The sequence below is a fragment of the Papio anubis genome, chromosome 10 (assembly GCF_008728515.1).
Source record: "Papio anubis isolate 15944 chromosome 10, Panubis1.0, whole genome shotgun sequence".
Classification (NCBI taxonomy): Eukaryota; Metazoa; Chordata; class Mammalia; order Primates; family Cercopithecidae; genus Papio; species Papio anubis.
Window position 1 is genome coordinate 92,328,771 of NC_044985.1, and position 19,481 is coordinate 92,348,251.

A 19,481-nucleotide genomic window follows, 5' to 3' on the forward strand; every position below is an offset into this window, starting at 1 on the left:
AGCCCTTAAAAATGTTATATATCAATATTACTACCATTATCATTATTTTCTTGCTTGAATAGGGTAATGTAACATGTAATGATTCTAAATCATGTAATCAAATTGAAGATTTTAGATAATAGCGACTATAGAGGGTTCTATTTTGAAAAAGAGTTTCAACACCCGCCCCCAAAAAGAACACACAAAAAACAAAAGCTCAAAACAAAAACTTTAAATCAGTGATGAAATCAGTGATAAATAAATCAGAATTTATTTGGTAATTCTGCAGGCATGTGCCAAGGTATGTATGTTGTATAATTTAGGTTCTGCTATTTCAAAAAAGCACATGAAATTGTTTATAATACATATACATGATATAAACAATACTATTAAAATAGAGATAGGAGTGAACATTTTCAGACATGTAGAAATGGAAATATGTCACTCCTTTAAATGTTTTAGAGCTGGCTGGCAATCAACAATCTATAAATTTTATAAGCAAACCCAGTTTTCATTTTGGCAGGAAATGAGGTCAATCTGTGAGAAATCTCAGATTATTGTGAATTATTGGGCTTCACCTATGGGATTCGCCTTTTTCCAACAGTATCAGATCCTGGGAGACTCAATGTCTAAAGCATTCTCTGGCATCTTGATAATTATGCTTCTGAGGAAAATATAGGAATAGGCTTTGTCCCAAATCAAGGTGCTTACACAGCCACACACAAAGTGTTAAAGAATATTAGACCGGATGCGGTGATTCACGCCTGTAATCCCAACACTTTGGGAGGCAGAGGTGGGCGGATCACCTGAGGTCAAGGGTTCGAGACCAACCTGGCCAACATGGAGACACCTTATCTCTACTTAAAAATAAATAAATAAATACATAAAAATAAAAAATAGCTGGGCGTGGTGGCGCGCCTATAGTATCAGCTACTTGGGGAGGCTGAAGCAGAAGAATCGCTTGAATCCAGGAGGTGGAGGTTGCAGTGAGCCAAGATCGTGCCACTGCACTCCAGCCTGGGCGACAGAGGGAGACTCCATCTCAAACAAAACAAAACAAAACAAAACAAAAAAAAAGGGAAAAAAAGAATATTAGTTATCTTTTTTAAATGCCAGAATTCAAAGCACAATACCACACAAAGAACTTTTAAACCACAAGAAATACATATATTATTTCTACTTAACACACACCCAGTATTATAATGGTTAGGAGAAAATTAGAGCATTTTAGAGGGTTTTAGGACTGTCCGGCGAACAGCGCAGACGCAGGGCCCACCTGGCCTTGGGAGCCTTTAGTCATCCTGTGACTGTCCTAGGGCCGATGGTCAGCGCACGCAGGACAGTAGGGAACTTCTGGACCACTCCCCGAAGACCCAGGGGGCCCCTAGAGACAGGGCCCTGGAACCCGGGACGGAGTGGAAGGAAGCAGAAGCATTGTGAGTCGGGGGTGGCGGCATCAGCTCCGTGGGATCCTTTGCCCCCCGCCCCCGGGGCTGAGGGACGCGAGGAGGAGCGCGAGCGCAGCCGCGCGGGGCGCACCCGGATCCGCCTGGCGCGGGAGCCGCCCCCTTCCCGCGGCAGGTGGCGCGGGGCTGCGAGTCAAGTGCAGGACTCGGGCCAGTCTCTCCGGAAGACAAGACCAACCTCGCGTCCCGGCGCAGCAGGACGTGGGCTCTGAGAAGCGCGTGGCTCCGGCGACAAGACCCCAAGCACCTCGGCCGGTGGCCCGGACCCGACCACCCCAGCTGCGCAACGTTACTGACCACAAGTTTGCCCAGGCCCAGCCAAGTTGGTGACTTGGAAGCTTCTCCCGGGCTCTGGAGGAGGGTCCCTGCTTTTCTCTACAGCCGTTCCGGGCATGGCCGGATTGGGGGCGTTACTCCACGTCTGGGGTTGGCTGATGCTCGGCAGCTGCCTCCTGGCCAGAGCCCAGGTAAGAGCCAGGGCTCCGCGACACCTGTTTTCGCGGAGCCTCCGGCGGCGATTTGGCTTTAGCAACACGGAGGCCAGGTGCGCGCGAGAGCTCATTCATGTTCACACATCCACACCCGCCCCGGCACGCACCGAGGCGCTCCCGGCAGGTGGTGGCAGGCAATTAGTGGAGCTTCAAAGATCTGCTTTAGTGGAGTGATGTCCTGGGGCATCCTGGCATCCGCAAAGTAAGGGGATATTTCAGAACAGCGGAGTCGTGGATCAGGAGTGTGAGGCTGGGAAGGTGAAGAAACTTTTCTTAAACTCCGTGGTCCCCGTTTAATTAATCAAAACGGCTTTCGTCTGCTGGTAATTTACCATCGCTTTTGAGAATTTAAACTTACAGGATCGATTGTGATCACTATCTGAAAGAATAATTGGCTGTCTGTGATACAGAATCACACATCATTCAAGTTAGGAGACAGAATAAAAATACCAAAATACAGCTCATTTGTTAATGTTAAGAAGCGGTGGCTGTCACTTTCGTACTGCTAATATCATTTAGAGATTTTCTGGGCGATCTTTCACAATGAAGCCTCTTTAATGTGCAAGGCACAATTCAGACGCACTTTTTTTTTTTTTTTTTGAGTCAAATCAAATGCAGGGTTTACAGTCAGCTTTTCAGATGAGCTAGAGAGATGCGTGTTGTGGTGGATGTTATGCAGTTCAAGAGCCCTGTGAATTTAAACTGAATCAAGGTATTTCTCTCCAATTCGGTAGGGGGTGCACCTAGACCATCAAATGAAGGCCCAGTAAAAAATTATTTCACCGTGAGAATGTAAAGCAGTGATTTATGTATTGATACTGTCTAAACTTAATACTATGTTCTCGGCTTTCAGATGACTAGTTTAAATTTCAATTATTCTAAAAGTGCAGTTTTAAAAACCTATTTGTTATAGACATAACCAGAGACATTAAAACTTAAAGGGGATTTCTAGAATATGTGCCATGCTAAAAGTGAGCTTTACTTAACATGACCAAGATGCTTCATGTAGATTTATTTTGTTGATAAATAAATTTTGTTAATAAGCAATTTGTGTGTCATACATTGACTAATAATATTAGCAATGGATACCTGAAAGTAAGGTACACTTAAACCTGAAAAAATTCATCAAGTGACCAGAAGGAATATGAATGCATGGAAAAAAATTTGGTGATAAATTTCCATGACCGTTATAGAACTCTGGTAGTCTCTACTATACTTCCTACATTTCTATCTTGTAAGATATTTGGATAATTTGCTTAAAAATGGCATCTTCTTATACCTAAGAGGCAACTAACCATTTATTTTCTTTAGTGTTCTAGATTACTTTTTATAAGGAAATGGGGAGGTATTATTTAGTACAATACGAAAAAAGGCTTGGTGTGGTGGCTCATGCCTGTAATCCCAGACCTTTGGGAGATGGGAGGATCTCTTGAGTCTGGGAGTTTGAGGCTGCTCTGAGCTATGATCATGCCACTGCACCCCAGCTTGGCAACAAAATGAGACCCTGTCTTGAAGGAAGGAAAGAAAGAAAAGGAAGAAAAGAAAAGAAAAGAAAGAAAAAAGAAATCACCATGGGATTGTGGGCAGAATATTTTCTTTTGCTTTCAACAAAACCATTAGGACACTGAATACTTTTTCTATAATTTTAAACCAGGGTTTCCCAACCTTGGCATTATTGACATTTTGGGCTATATATAATAATTCTTTGTTTTGGTGGGGGCGGGGGTGTTGTCTTGTATATTGCAGGGTATTTAGCGCCATCCCTGTCTCTTACATCCAGTAGATGCTAGTAGCACCCCTCCCCCTAACTGAGACAACCAAAAATGTCTCTAGATGTTGCTATACATATTTTGGAAGGCAAAATCACTCCTGGTTGAGAATCATTGCTTTACACGGATTTCCATTTATATCTATAGATTATGAATTGCATAAAATGACAGTTTGTGGTATTACGTTTGCCAAATTTTTGACATTTTAAACAAAATCTGGAGGTTAAATTCAAGTGATTTATATCGACAAACTGATACATTTTCTGACCTTCAGTTTCTTCATCTTCAAAAGAGTCATATTGGCCTAAGATTCTTTTAATTCTTTAATTCTTGGCTTATTACTTTAGGTTACAGTCATTTTCTACTCTGAAATTCCATTAGTTAACCTGGAGTATAATAGAGACTAAATATATTCTGGGTATTATTTACTTCAAATATCAGTTGCTGATATTATTAGCTTAAGTATGAGAGACAAGGTATTTATGAAAAATGAGCCTGGCTTTATTAATTTTTTTTAAGCGTACCCAGTTAATGATGAATATATTGGTAGCTAACACAGATATTTGAAAAAATAATTATAATATATTGATAGAAAACCAAAGGGAACTCACAGGCAGAATGAACTTGTGTAGAGTAAATATTTAGTATTCAGTAAACATTGGATCATACCATAAAATAGATGATATAGACTAGCGCTCATCAACTGTTTTAAGGGTCTCTGTGGTTTCTGGTTGGTAAAGATATACTTTTGTCTCAATACACAGTTCAAAACCCATGCATTCATACATCATTACAGAGCCCAGCAATGCATTTTCTATAGTCAGATTATCACATGGTAATGAGGACCACTAGATAAACATGTTCAGTATTTTCTTTTACTGTGTTAGTGGATCCTCCTGGTAACAGACTGTGAGATGGAATTGGAGTGCCAGAGATTTATTAGGGGAGGAGGTAATGCTTGTGAAAGTTGAAAGGGAGAGGGAGAAGGATTGGACAGGGGTAACCTCAGACCAGCAAGCGAATCTGACAGTTTTGTCCAACTCAATGGAGAACCCTGGGGGAAAGGTTGCCCATCAGAGGAGTCCCCTGCTGTGAAAAAATGGCCACGTCTTAGAATTCCTACTATTGACCTTCCAGTATAAAGATTCAGAGCCTACTAGAAAAATCAGAAGTCTCTTTCTGGGTGTGGAAAAATGGTAATCAGTGATGCTACTTGCCAAGTACCAAATACTGTGCTAAGTACTTGATTCTCTCATTTAATTATCACAGTAACTTTATGAGATGGGCACTGTAATTGTTCACATTTTTATAAGTGAGAAAATGGGGCTACGAGGTGTTAGATAATATACTCAACTCACACAAGCAGCCATGATTTATACTCTGGCTTTTACCTCTGGGGCCCACCCCTCCTACTGGTACCCTCATTGTGGACATCAGCTGGGCACGGCTTAGTGACATTTTGTATACACATGTCCTCTGTCCCAGCAATCTCTGTCCCTGAGTCTCTATCCCAAGGAATTTCTCACCCAGGTCTATAATGATTCTCGCAGTAATTCTGTGATGTTAGAGAATTAGGGACAATCTGGGTGTTTGTAATGGGGTATTGTGCAGCAATAAAAAGCAATGGCTTAAATGTGCACAAATCAGCATGGACAAGATTGTAAAAACAGGATAACATGTGACACAAAAAATAGGATATATGGTATGATATCATTTACATACATTAAAATACATGCATATAAACAGTAATATATGTTTTATGAACATATTCAGATAAAAGATTTTGTGTGTGTGTGTGTGTGTCTCACATAAATGCTTGTATATGGGAGGTAGAGAAGTAGGAGTGGGGTATAGAGATAAAAGGGGATAAATCAACAAATCAAGTAGGCCTGCACTCTGCATCTCAATGCATGTGTTAATTGGAAATTGTGGTAATAATAAACAGAACTGTCAAAACTATTACTGGTGGGGTTAAGAATGAGGACGGCTGGGTGCAGTGGCTCATGCCTGTAATCCCAGCACTTTGGGAGGCTGAGGTGGGCAGATTACTTGAGGTCAGGAGTTAGAGACCAGCCTGGCCAATGTGGTGAAACACCATCTCTACTAAAAATACAAAAATTAGGTGGGCATGGTGGCTCATGCCTGTAATCCCAGCTACTTGGGAGGGTGAGGTGGGAGGATCGCTTGAACACTGGAGGCAGAGGTTGCAGTGAGCTGAGATCATGCCAAGTCCTAGAATACAGGCAGCTTCTCCAAAGTGGAAACTAGGGACTATCTTTGGCAGAGTCAAATGGAAACTTGACTGTTGATTATCTCTATACTGTGTTTATTGCCACAAACACTATTATAGTTAAAGATAAGAGAGTTGGTTTGTTCTCATTCTTTTCTATTGACAACCAGGACTGTTTCCATTTGTCTTCTAGTTATAAGGAAGCCTTAAATCCCTGAGGAATGGGCTTCTCGGTGGCTGCATTGATTGTGAGTAGTCTCTTCAGCCCTGGTAGACCAGAGGCAGTGAGATGGAAGGGTCCTAGGTGTGGCTTTTTCTTGCCAATGCACAGAGAGTAGGTTTCACTTTCCCAGAACTTCCTCAATTCTTTGTGACAAAATAAAATATTTTCAACCAGCATTCATGCATCTCACTTATTTTCCTGTCTTGAACTTCAGTTGGTTTTGTCATCTGCTAGAACCCATCTTGTCCTTTCTTTCCCCTCTGTTTTGTTTTTGTCTTTTCTCTGGGTTATTAATTAAGTTTTTAAACAGTCATGTGACTTTAGGTAGTTAATTTCATCTCTTGGTGTCTCCATTGGCTCCACTGTAAAATAGGACTTATTCATAGGATAAGCATTATAGTGACATCTACTCATAGAATGTGAGTCTTGAATTTAAAAATATACAAACAAAAAGCTTTAAGGTGCCTGATAACAAAATATGTGAGCTCTTTCCTCTTCTTTTATTAGAAGATCAGTCAAATTCTTTTTAATGGAACGATTATTAGATTAAGAATATTTCTAAGCATTAGTGGGAACTCCTGAAGGCTTTTAAATGGGGTGTGTATGTGTGTGAGAATTTTGCGAGGCTATTCTCTCTTCCTTTTATTTCTTATGGCTTCTCCTTCAGAACGCACATTTTTCTGATAGCAATTGGACATTTTCTTCATAACACTGATAGCTGTTATAATATTACATTTATTAATATAAGTACTTGATTAATATCTACCTTCTTCATTGCTTTTGCTCAAAATTTGTTTCCTTCTTGCTGATGGATATTACCACTTTACTTTTCCCAGTTGTTATTATCTCCCAGGATGGCACAGCTGTGCTGCATGACAGATGTATTGCCTAGAGGGAGTGACACTAGTTAGAAATGAATAGAACATTGACCATTGTTGCTATTATGTGTAGATATATAATTTGGCCTTCAGCCTGATTTTCTGTAATCTCAGATCCTCGTTGCCGATTGCTGGCAGGAAATGATCTTCTTGATGATTTCTCATGTCCAAAACAGGTCAACACTATTTCTAGAGTGGTAATCATTGGCTGATTTCATTTCCTCATGAAATGAACTCCATCACTGAGTAGAGCTGCCATAGAATAGCCTTGAAAGGCAGAGGTAGTGCTGTGTAAGGACACTGTACTGGGAGATAGGATACCTGGCTATAGTCCATGTTTTACTGTAAATTAGCTGGGTGGCCACAGATAAGTGGCAAAATTCTGGGTCTCATTTTGTCATATGTCCAGAGTATAAGGCTTCGAGTTCCATCATACCAGAGATTCAGATTTTTTCAGGTTATCAACAGTGGTAGCTTTAAAAGTAATGTTTTTGCTATATACATATAACAGGGGTCAAAAGCAAAAACTACCCGCATTTCTATTTTGTCTTTGTCTATGTGCCTGTTCAATTAATATATACTTTCAATTATGTCATAATGGAAATTTTATATATATTTTCACTTGACATTATACAATCCACTTTTTTCCATTTTCCTGTGACTATTTTCCTGTCTTCTGTACTCATTCTCTTTCTCTCTCACTACAGGCCCATCTCCTCTCCATCCCACTCAGATAATACTGTACATCTTCCACCTCTTTCTCCATAATTTTTTTGCTCATATAAAATATAAACACAGATGTAGTTATTTCATCCTTATTTGTTTAAAAAGTGACCACCACACACACAAACACACACACACACACACACATACACACACAGAGAATGTTTATAAACAATGTAGAAGACTGGCAGTATGAACTCATTAAATTATATTACAAATGACAGAGAGCCACCACTTGAATCTTGAGAGAGTGGTCCTCCTTTCATCTTGGAGTGTTGTTATCATAGTATGTTCTCCCCATGTGATGCCACTCTAGCAATTTCAGACACAGCTACATAGAAGTCATGATTACAGAAACTCCAAGAGCCAGCCTTAGCGGAGACAGCATTTGACACTATCGAGTGTCACTGATGTACAGAAAGAAAAATTAGACTTTAAGGAATGCAAGTATAAAAAAGATTCAGTGCTCAGGAACTATAAAGTTAGTTACTTGAAAATGGAATTTGAGCTCTGTTATGATTTCAGTAGTGCAAGAGCTATACTTAATTATTCCTGCATTAACCATTATTTTTATATTTTTCAATATTTTTAACATATGGAATATAAGATATTGACTAAATGGAACATGTATTATTTTTACATTCTTGAAGTTTTCTATGTGTTGCTGAAAACCATTTGTTTATCTGCATTACCTAATTAGCCACCTTGAACAATGTCACAACTAAAAGCTGTAAGTGTTGAAGAAGGAAGAAAGAAACACAAAAAGTGGCTCAACAGTCAAAGACAGGTTTATTTTGGAGAATAAACCTGGGAGGGGCTTCTGGCCAGTTTTGGTCAGGAGCATGCTCTCTTACAGACTAAAAGTATTTAAGGGTTCAGGGTGGGAGAGCTTATCATAGACTTGGACTGCTTCTGTGCCTCTTTGTCTTGCTTATTTGGGAGGGATAGTTTTTGTGTTTGTTCCCATACATCTTCCTCCACCTGCAGGCATATCTCCCAAGTCTGCTTTTAGCTTCCCCATCTTAGTACACCTAATGGGAAAGGAATATGCTGATTAGGGTCCACTGTTTTACTGGGGCTCATTGTATGAGTGTGAAGCTTGGTGGTTACTCAAGAGACTTTCCCCCTCCTTCTGTGCCCAAGCTGTCTTATCTTTGTTTTACTGTCGGCTCTTTCTGGTTACTTGTTGTTAGAAGAGAAGTGATTTCCTTGAAATGCGTGAGGTTAGAAAGGGAGCTAGAACTTAAAATGGTGGTATTTGTCCAAGATGACGGTGCTCCTGCTCTGTCAAAAGCAACTAAAAGTGGAGGTAACATTCACTCCATAGCCCATTTTCTTAATATGTATGGTGACAATAGTAGTTAGTGATATTTTTGTATTCAGTCTTGTCCATGTATAGATATAATATATCCTACATGGTTACATTCCTCATAGTATTCCCCCAAGTTCAGTAAAAGCAATAATCCATGCACTATTTCTTTTTCTGATTATCTTTTGAGTCCTTTGTCAGCTAATGAGGATAGTGAATTGTTTTTCAGTTTTTTTCTATTGGAATATCTATTAGAATAGGAAATTTTGGGTTGATATATCCTCAGTTCTCAAACTTTATTCCAAAATTTTTATTCACTAGAACAAAAATGGGCAAACTATGGTCTGTTATCCAAATTCATTCCATCATCTGTTTTTCTATGCCTCATGAGCTAAGAATGATTTTCACATTTTTAAGTCATTGAATAAAAATCAGAAGAAGGACCGAGGTTAACAGTAAGAGTGAAGTCATGTTGATAGCTTGCACTATTGATAGGTGAGTGGCACTTTACTTCTGTGGTCTTCCTTTTCAAAATATATTGGCCCAGTTCCATAATGAGAAAACCATAGAAAAAACCCAACTGTGGGACATCATACAAAATTTCTGATTAGTGTTCCTCAAAACTGTTAAGATAATTAAAAACGAGGAAAGCCTGAAAAACTATCACAGCCAAGAAGAACCTAAGGAGATATGACAAGTAAACATGATGTGGTGTCTTGATGAGACCCCAGAACAGACGAAGGATGTTAGGTAAAAACTAAGAAAATCTGAATAAAGTACCAACTTAGTGAATAACAATATATCAATATTGATTTATTAATTATGACAAATATACCTACTAAGATTTTAATAAGGGGAAACTGAGTGTTTATGGGAACTCTGTACTATCATATAACTAAATTTTTTCTGTAAATCTAAAACTATTCTAAGATTTAAAACATTTAAAAGGGGATTTTATTGTATTTTAAAAGGATAATATTTTGTAGATGTGAAGATTAAATAAAATTAAAATTTCAGTGTTAATAAAATTTTATTTGAACACAGCCACATTAATTCACTTACTTATTGTCTATGGCGATTTTATGCTACATAGCAGAGTTGAGTAGTTTAGACAGAGCACCGCTTCACATGGCTGTTTGGTGCATTCTGAATTGCAGTGACTCAGTCATAACTTGACACATTTTAAGTGCTACATGTATTGCTGTACATTTTCACTTTACTTTTTTCACTACCAGGGAGAACCCATCATGTCAATATAAGAAGAGAAAAATGGACTAAATATTCTGCTTCTAAAGGCACAGTGTACGTGGATTTTTTTTGCTATCAAATAAAATGGAAAAGCATCGTGTTTATTACTCAGTGACACCACAGCTGTGCTAATAGAATACAGTATATGTTGACATTCCCAGATTAAGCAATCATTACAATATTCCCAGCTGATAGCACAGCATTCAGTCAGAAAAAATTAGAACATTTAAGATGAGATATCTCATCACATAACTTCTTTTAAAAAATGAGGCTGCAATAAAAGTAAAGTTCAAAGTAAGGTTGTCATTTGTTAGCTAAGCAAGGAAAGCCATTTACCAATGGTGAACTAATAAATGGGTTAAATCATATTTGATTATAGCAGGCATGAAATGTGTCTAGAAAAAATAACTAGTTTAAAACTACTTACCTTCTGAAAAGAATGGAGTTGAGGATGTTGTAGCAACACCAATAATCAATTAAAAAACAAAGCAAATGATTTTAAGGGATTTTTCTTGGCTCTTGATGAGTTAACAAATGTTACTAATATTAATCAGTTGTTTATTTGAGGAGTCAGTGCTGAGTTTGGTTTACTGAAGTGTTTGCCTTGAAAAATAGTCTGCGTGGGAGAACATTTTCAAAGAATTTGAGAAAATGACTAATTTAGTTCAACCTGAAATGGAGTGTTAAAGACGTGTTAAAAATGATGGTGTTAAACCTTTGTGTGGAAGACCAATCCAAAGCTCATGAAAATATAAAGCATTTAAAATCAATAGTTATTTATTGTATGATTTATCTGGAAGTGCTTTGTAGGAAATATTTGAATCTATCATGTGTTATTGAACCAATAATGCCAATGGCCAACTTTGTTCACCCTTACGAACTTAATTATCATCAGTTCTTTAAATTTTGGCAGAAATAGAAGCCACATACTTTGACTTGCCCTACTATGGCTTAGCCATGATAAAGCTTACTATGATTTTTCTGAGCTCAGGGTTAAAATGTTGAAATTAGGTGAACTACTTTTTCAAGCTATCTGCTGTTCTGTATGTGATGGTTGATACAGAGGGTCAACTTGATTGGATTGAAGGATACAAAGTATTGATCCTGTGTGTGTCTGTAAGGCTGTTGCCCAAGGAGATTAACATTTGAGTCAGTGGGCTGGGAAAAGCAGACCCACCCTTAAGCTGGGCAGTCACAATTTAATCAGCTGCGAGCGTGGTTAGAATATAAACAGACAGAAAAAATGTGAAAAGAGAGACTGGCCTAGCCTCCCAGTCTACATCTTTCTCGCGTGCTGGATACTTCCTGCCCTTGAACACTGGACTCCAAGTTCTTCAGCTTTGGAACTCAGACTGGCTTTCCTTGATCTTCAGCCTGCAGATGGCCTATTGTGGAATCTCGTGACTGGTGAGTTAATACTTAATAAACTCCCCTTTATATATATATATATATATATATATCTATTCCATTAGTTCTGTCCCTCTAGAGAACCCTGACTAATGCAATGTACCTCTCAATGAAGACTGGAAAAGAAAGAAGGGATGAAGAAAAAATAGCTTAGTTTTAGGTCTAACAAGAGTCTCTTGATCTTTGGTACTTTTTTTTTTTTTTTTACAAGGGGTTTATAATTCAGTAGTGATGGATGAATCTCATATTAGTTTCAGGAAATTTGTTAAAGTTGCCAAAATGTCCTTCCTAGATTTCATTATTTATCTCTTGAAATGCATTAAGGATCCATTTTACATACATTGTAAAATTAGTCTTTTTTGCTATAATCCTGGAAGCCGAGTAACTAGGCATGTGTATAAAGAAAGAAGAGAGAGAAAATTCCTGTGCCAAAATTTGTAACTGGGGTATAGCTAGATGTTTTTTCTCTTGGAGGCAATCTAGTTCATTTGCAAGAAATGGTGTTGAAAAGACATGGATTTATTTATTTGAAAAATTCCAGGTTTGTTTGTTACAATAAAGCTGGTCATGAAAACACAAGTACTTGTTAAGAGAGAAGTACTGTTCAAAGACAGGAATCTTTTTTTTGGTTGTTTTTGAGATGGACTCTTTCCCTCTCGCCCAGGCTGGAGTGCAATGGCACAATCTTGGCTCACTGCAACCTCCGCCTCCTGGGTTAAACTGATTCTCCTGCCTCGGCCTCCCGAGTAGCTGGGATTACAGGCATGTGCCACCATGCCCAGCTACAAAGGTGGGAATCTATGGTCTAATAGGAGGCGAACATCATTAGAATAAGCTGGATAAAATAAGAGAAGCTAAATAGAAAATCCAGGAGTAACTGTGCAAGTCAGCCATATCTTGAGGGGAGTAAGAAAGGCAAAATATCACAGAAGTAGATCAGTCTTGCTTATCATTGCAAAACATGAAAAATCAATTTTAACTTTATGTTAAAATACAAATACCTTATGAGCAATTTTGGCTTCATTCTGTTGATTCTGTTATTTGCAGATGTTAGCAATACTTTTATAAGAAAGTCACTAGAATTCACTAGAAACTATTAAAACTAAAAAAAGTTCAGTAATGTCACCAAGAATGACATTAAAAATAGGAAATAAAATAGCTTCCTTATGTGTAAAAAAACTACCACTTAGCATAATAAGAATATCCTATTAGTAATAGCGATCAAAAATAAAATAACTAGAAATGAACGGAAGAATTATGCTGAACCTGTATGACAAAAAGAAAGCTTTACTAAAGCTTAAAAAGATAAACATTAAATAAATGAGGAAATATATCATATATTTATCAAAGGAGGATAAAGGGAATGTCTCATATTTTCAGGAACCTATACAAGTTGTGAGGGACTACCTAATGCATGATTTCTTTTGCACTCAATTTTCTTTTTGCTAATGAAGTAGTCTTAATATATTTGACCTTACTTTAGCTCAAATACTATATTGCACTTAATTTATAGTTAACTTAAAATTTAGTTGGTGTTTTTCATGGTTATAGTCATGAAACTAAACAATTCCTGAAAAACTTTAGCAGATGAATTTTAAAAATCTGTGTTTTGGGAGAATTATAGATTCACATGCAATGTAAGAAATAATACAGATATTATTCTATACAGTATACCTTTCATATACTTTGTCTCAATGGTAACATCTTTCGTTACTATAGTACAATATTACAATCAGGAAACTGACATTGATATAATCCCTCTGTCTTATGCAGATTCCATTGGTTTTATACATACTTGTGTGTGTGCACGTGTATTTGGTTTATGCAGTTTTATCACATGTAGAGTTGCATGTGATCACCACCACAGTGAAGATATAGAATAGTTCCAGCACAGGAATCCTTTCATAGCCACAACCACTTACTTCTCCTTTCCCCGCAACACCTGGCAACTGCTAATCTGTTCTTTGTCTCTGTAATCATTATATGACTCTTAAAAATTTAACTGTGCTTTGTTTCTAAGTAGTAATTGGAGCTCTACAAATATCTGTAATAAATTCACATGTAGTTAAAATATAAGAGAAAAGGATGAGCAATAGCTTTGAAGGATGACAGGTCAATGTGATCGCATTCTTAATGTTTTCATTTAACTATGTGTGAGCCACACCACAGATAGGTACATGGTTTTCTTAAATCATTTTCAATTTACTTCTTGCATGAACAGGGTCATGGAAATTTTTAGAATTTGTAGTCAAATGTGCAAAATCAACTGATCTTCAGATTTAGTTTGAATTAGAGTTCATTATGTGAAAGGATTAAAAACTTAAGAAGCCAAGACATTTTCATATTGTGTGTGTGTGTGTATCTGTGTGAGTATGCATGCTTCCTTGTGTGTGTTTGTGTAATGTATTTACGCTATGTATCTTATCTGTTTTTCTTTTTTATGTTGACTTAAAAAAGGACTAAACAAAAATAGTTTCATGGTTCATAATTTAAAGATAGATGATTCAGTAATATATTTCTGAAAACTATACTGTTTATTATAACAGATTCCCTTATTTTAAAGCAATATTACAGACAATACATTCTAAATAATTAAAAACATGTTTTCATTGTTAAACCTCCTTTAGAACATAAAAGCTTCGGAATCACACTCGTGAGAGTGACATTGGTGTTTAAGAAAAGGAAAATAAAATAATTATAAGTTCATATGAACTTTTTTGAGGTTTGTGGGAAAACATGGAGTAGAGAGTTCATAAAACTGATTTGTTACTTGGCCCATTCATACTGGAGTATATGAGAAACCCTGAATTCCAAGCAAAATTCCTTCTTATAGACCAGCTCAGTTTTCTCTCAGGCTATGGAAAGTAGAATGGCTAGCTGTGTTAGAGTTCTTCAGGGATCAGAACCCCCATGGGATATATATACAAATAGATTTACTGTGAGGAAGTGATTTACACAATATGGAGACTGAGAAGTACTAGGATTTGCTGTTGTAGCTGGACCAGCTGCAGACAAAACTCAGACACCAAGTTAAAGAAGGAAGGGATTTATTCGGCCGGGGGTATTGGCAAGACTCCTGTCTCAAGAGCGGAGCCCCCCTAGTGAGCAATTCCTGTCCCTTTTAAGAACTCACAACTCTAAGGGGGTACACGTGAGAGGGTCGTTATTGATTGAGCAAGCAGGGCGTACATGACTGGGGGCTGCATGCACTGGTAATTATTTCGGTACAAAACAGGATAGGGATTTTCACATTGCCTTTCAATACAAAGTCTGTAATCTATAGATAACATAGCCGATTAGGTCAGAGATTGATCTTTAACTACCAGGCCCAGGGCATGGCGCCAGGCTGTCTGCTTGTGGATTTCATTTCTGCCTTTTAGTTTTTACTTCTTCTTTCTATGGAGGCAGAAATTGGGCATAAGACAATATGAGGGGTGGTCTCCTCCCTTACTGTAAGCAAGCTGAAGATCCAGGAAAGCTAGTGGTATAATTCAGTCCAAGTCTGAACGTCGGAGAACCAGGGGAGCTGATGGACTAAATCTCACTTTGAGGGCTAGAGAAGATGAGGTGAAATGTTGCCAGGAAGGGAAAAAAAGGGTGCAAATTCCTTCTTCCTCTGCCTTTTGTTCAATTGAAACCTTCAACAAATTAGATGAGGCCTAGTTACACTGCGGGAGGACAATCTGCTTTGCTGAGTCTACTGATTTAAATGTTAATCTTGAATGAAAACAGACACACAGACACACCAGAAACAAATGTAATCTGGGCACCCATGGCCCACCCAAGTTGCTACATGAAATTAACCAACACACTAGCCTAGAAGGGAATTCGTTTTTAAAAAACATATCCTTTTAAGCCTTTCCAAATTCAAGTAAAACTTAATATATAAATGTTATAATAACTTTCCAAGAGAACACTATATTCGTTAAGTAGACTTCACTTTAGGAAAGAGATATTTTTGTAAAATTATAAAATAATCATATCTAAAATATTTTTATATACCTTTTATTATTATTATTATTATACTTTAAATTCTAGGGTACATGTGCACAGCGTGCAGGTTTGTTGGATATGTATACATGTGCCATGTTGGTGTGCTGCACCCATTAACTCGTCATTTACATTAGGTATATCTCCTAATGCTATCCCTCCCAGCCCCCCCACCCCCACAATAGACCCCGGTGTGTGATGTTCCCCTTCCTGTGTCCAAGTGATCTCATTGTTCAATTCCCACCTATGAGTGAGAACATGTGGTGTTTGGTTTTCTGTTCTTGCAATAGTTTGCTGAGAATGATGGTTTCCAGCTGCATCCATGTCCCTACATGGTTACATCTGCAGAGGTTTCTGTTGGTTTTTGTTTAGCTATGCCCTGTCCCCAGAGGTGGAGTCTACAGAGGCAGGCAGGCCTCCTTGAGCTGTGGTGGGCTCCACCCAATTTGAGCTTCCTGGGGACTTTGTTTACCTACTTAAGCCTCAGCAATGGCGGGTGCCCCTCCCCCAGCCTCACTGCCACCTTGCAGTTAGATCTCTGACTGCTGTGGTAGCAATGAGGGAGGCTGCGTGGGCGTGGGACCCTCCGGGCCAGGTGTGGGATATAATCTCCTGGCGTGCTGTTTGCTAAGACCTTTGGTTAAGTGCAGTATTAGGGTGGGAGTTACCTGATTTTCCATGTGTTGTGTGTCTCAGTTTCCCTTGGCTAGGAAAAGGAATTCCCTTCCCTCTTGCACTTCCCAGGTGAGGCGATGCCTCACCCTGCTTCAGCTCTCGCTGGTCGGGCTGCACACGCTGACCAGCACTGACTGTCCGACATGCCCCAGTGAGATGAACCCAGTACCTCAGTTGAAAATGCAGAAATCACCCGTCTTCCATGTCGCTCACACTGGGAGCTGGAGGCTGAAGCTGTTCCTATTCAGCCATCTTGGGTGCCCCCCCCATATCTTTTTTTATGATCACCTTGTGGTAGATTCTCATTTACTAGAATGAGGTAATATTTTGTAGTTTTTTTAAGTTAGAGAGGAATGCCTCGAAGAATGCTTCTTTTCTTAAAAAATGATTTTTTTGGTGATAGTTGTAAATTCACATGCAGTTGGAAGAACTAATGAGAAAGAACATGTGTATCCTTTACCCAGTTTCCCCCCTTATCACTTGTAAGATGATAACCTCTTATAAAACTACAAGAAAATATCACAACCAAGATAATAACATTGATAACAGTCAAGATACAGAACATTTTCTTCCCAGAAGGATCCCTTCTGATGTTCTTTATAGCCAAACCCCTTCCTTTGCACTTGCCACTCCTCAACTCCTGGCAACCACTATCTCTTTTTCATTTCTATAGTTTAATTTGTGTATTCTTCCTTTTTTTCTTGGTTGACTTTCTAGAAGCTTGTCAATATTATTGGTAATTTTAAATCGCCAGCTCTTTGTTTTACTGATAGTCTGTATTGTTTTTCTGTTTCAATTTCATTGATTTCTCCTCTTTATGATGTCCTTCTTTCTACTTGCTTTGGTTTTATTTTCTTTTTTTCTAGGTTCTCGAGGTGGGAGATTATATTATCGATGCAAAACTTTTCTTCTTTTCTAATGGGTGAATTTAGTGCTATGCATTTCTCTTAGCACTGCCTTAGATCTGTACCACAAATTTTGATATGTTATTTTTGTGTTTTCATTCAGTTCAATGTACTTTTGATTTCCCTTGAGACTTTCTTTTTGACCCATGGATTATTTAGAAGTGTGTTTAGTTTCTAAGTGTTTGGAGAGTTTTATTATCTTTCTGTTATTGATTTCCAGTTTGATTCCATTGTGGTCTGAGAACATTGTGGTCTGAGAACTCCGTATGCTTGCAATTCTTTAAAAATTGTTGAGATTTGTTTTATGATTCAGGATATGGTCTACTTTGGTATTTGTTCTATATGTATTTGGAAAGAAAGTGTATTCTCCATTGCTGGGTGAAGTGTTCAGTAAATGTCTATTAGATCCTGTTGGTTGATGGCATTATATCCTTGGTTGACTTCTATATCCTTGCTGATTTTCTGTCTAGTTGTTCTATCAATTGTTGAGTAAGGGGGTTGCAGCTTCCAATTGTAATTGTGGATTTGTTTAACTCTTCTTTCATTTCTATCAGTTTTTGCTTCAAATATTTTGCAGCTCTGTTTTTTTGATGCAAACACATTTTGGAAGCCATGTTTTCTTGATGGAGAGACCCTTGTATTATTACATAATGTCCCTCTTTTAGTCTCTGGTAATTTTGTTTGCTCTACTTTATCTGGTACTAATATAATTGGGGAAGTGGGATTATCACCTTATTACTACTCGTGGAAGTAGACGTTTTGGTTCCCCTGTCAGCTATCACTGACACCTATGGTGGGCTGCTCCATGGTCCTGAAGGGTGGGGGAATGAGTTCTGCTTCTCATGTGGCCTCCCCTGACACCACAATGGGAGTAGCCTTGTTACTGCTAGGCTGACTCTCCACTAGGTCTTCTCTGACTCCCCTCCAGCTGAGAAGTAGAGGGACACTGTTACTGTCAGGAGGGGTGGAAGTCCAGGCTCCTCATATGCAGATTGTGGAGAAAAGGTGGGGTGTCCAGAAACCTTTGGTAAAGCACAGTATTAGGGTGGGAGTTACTCTTGTTACGGGCCAGTGAGAGGGAATGCTTTAGTTCTTTACTTTGCTCTTAAACCATTCTGGGAGGTTGTAGGGGTCCCTTGTTTTGGGTTGAGTTTGTCAGACAGTGTGACAGGCAAGTGTTGTTGTATAAGTGGTTAGCTGTCCTTGTGTTGCTAGCTGTCCTTGTGTAAGATATCCATGTAGTAAACTGTGGTTTGGAAAAATTTCTTGCGATAGTTCCCGTTATCCAGCAAATCATGTGTGAGAGCCCTGCCTTCATGGTTCTGCCCTGCTCCACTTGCCAAGGCTTGACACAAGTTACTCTAGTTTGGATCTTACAACTTCCACATTTTTCTGAAAGCATCACTGATCGACTCTCCTGTGGGTTGGTTTTAATTGTCCCTTGGTGCTGAGATACACCTGTCCTGGATTGTTGGTCTAGTCTCACATTGGGAAGAAGTAATTGGCGACTAGGAGTCAGTATCATAACACTTTCAGTCACATTTGAGCAACAAGCCTGACCTGGAGAAAGTGACTCTCAGGCTAAATCTTCCCAGAGTCCACTGTTAAGTTCAATTTTGTTGCTTCCTTAAGTATTGGTTATCGTTTGAAGCACTGGGCCAGCATTATTCTATTAGATGTGTTGTTTCTATAGAATTGGATCATGACACAGATAGGTCCAAAGTTTAAAGGAAATAATACAAAGTAAAACCAACAGGAGCATAATGAATTTATTTTGTACAATGGTTTTGAACCAAAAGGCCAAGCCTGAGGGCAACAAACTAAGCAAATCAAAAGACCACAGGGAAATTGGGTGAGACCTGTTGTAGCCATTGAGATCAACTGACTAAATAAAAATTTCTAAAACTCTAATGAAAAAACTAATGGGTTCATGAAACTGCAAATCAAGATCAAGCAGAACAAAATAATTACATAAGATTGAATAATTCATAAAATTATAATTTTTATGACTTTTTAAGGAGAGTACATCAGTGTAGAGGCAATGATTCATGACCTGAAAATCACATGTAATGAGATGGAATAAAAAGCTGAATCCTTGAGATATTGAGGTAGGAGGTGGGGCTCAGAGACTGGACCAAACTGAGGACTAGCTAAAAGAGGGACAGGGTGGAAGTGGCTTTCCATAAGA

General features: G+C 38.4%; 1 protein-coding gene across 4 annotated transcripts in view; it reads left to right on the plus strand.

The window, feature by feature from the left end:
• The window catches only part of PTH2R (parathyroid hormone 2 receptor), a 131,423-nt gene that overhangs the window by 44,629 nt on the left and 67,313 nt on the right, over positions 1 to 19,481 (plus strand). The window contains exon 1 of one of the 4 annotated variants that reach the window (XM_003907890.5): positions 1,592 to 1,912. The exons of 2 other annotated variants lie outside the window; for them this stretch is intronic. In XM_003907890.5, the coding sequence (XP_003907939.2) occupies positions 1,838 to 1,912 (75 nt within the window). In that variant the 5' untranslated portion in view covers positions 1,592 to 1,837. Of the gene's footprint in view, positions 1 to 1,591; positions 1,913 to 19,481 lie in introns of those variants that run through there. One more of the 4 variants, XM_009182933.4, reaches the window with a different exon arrangement.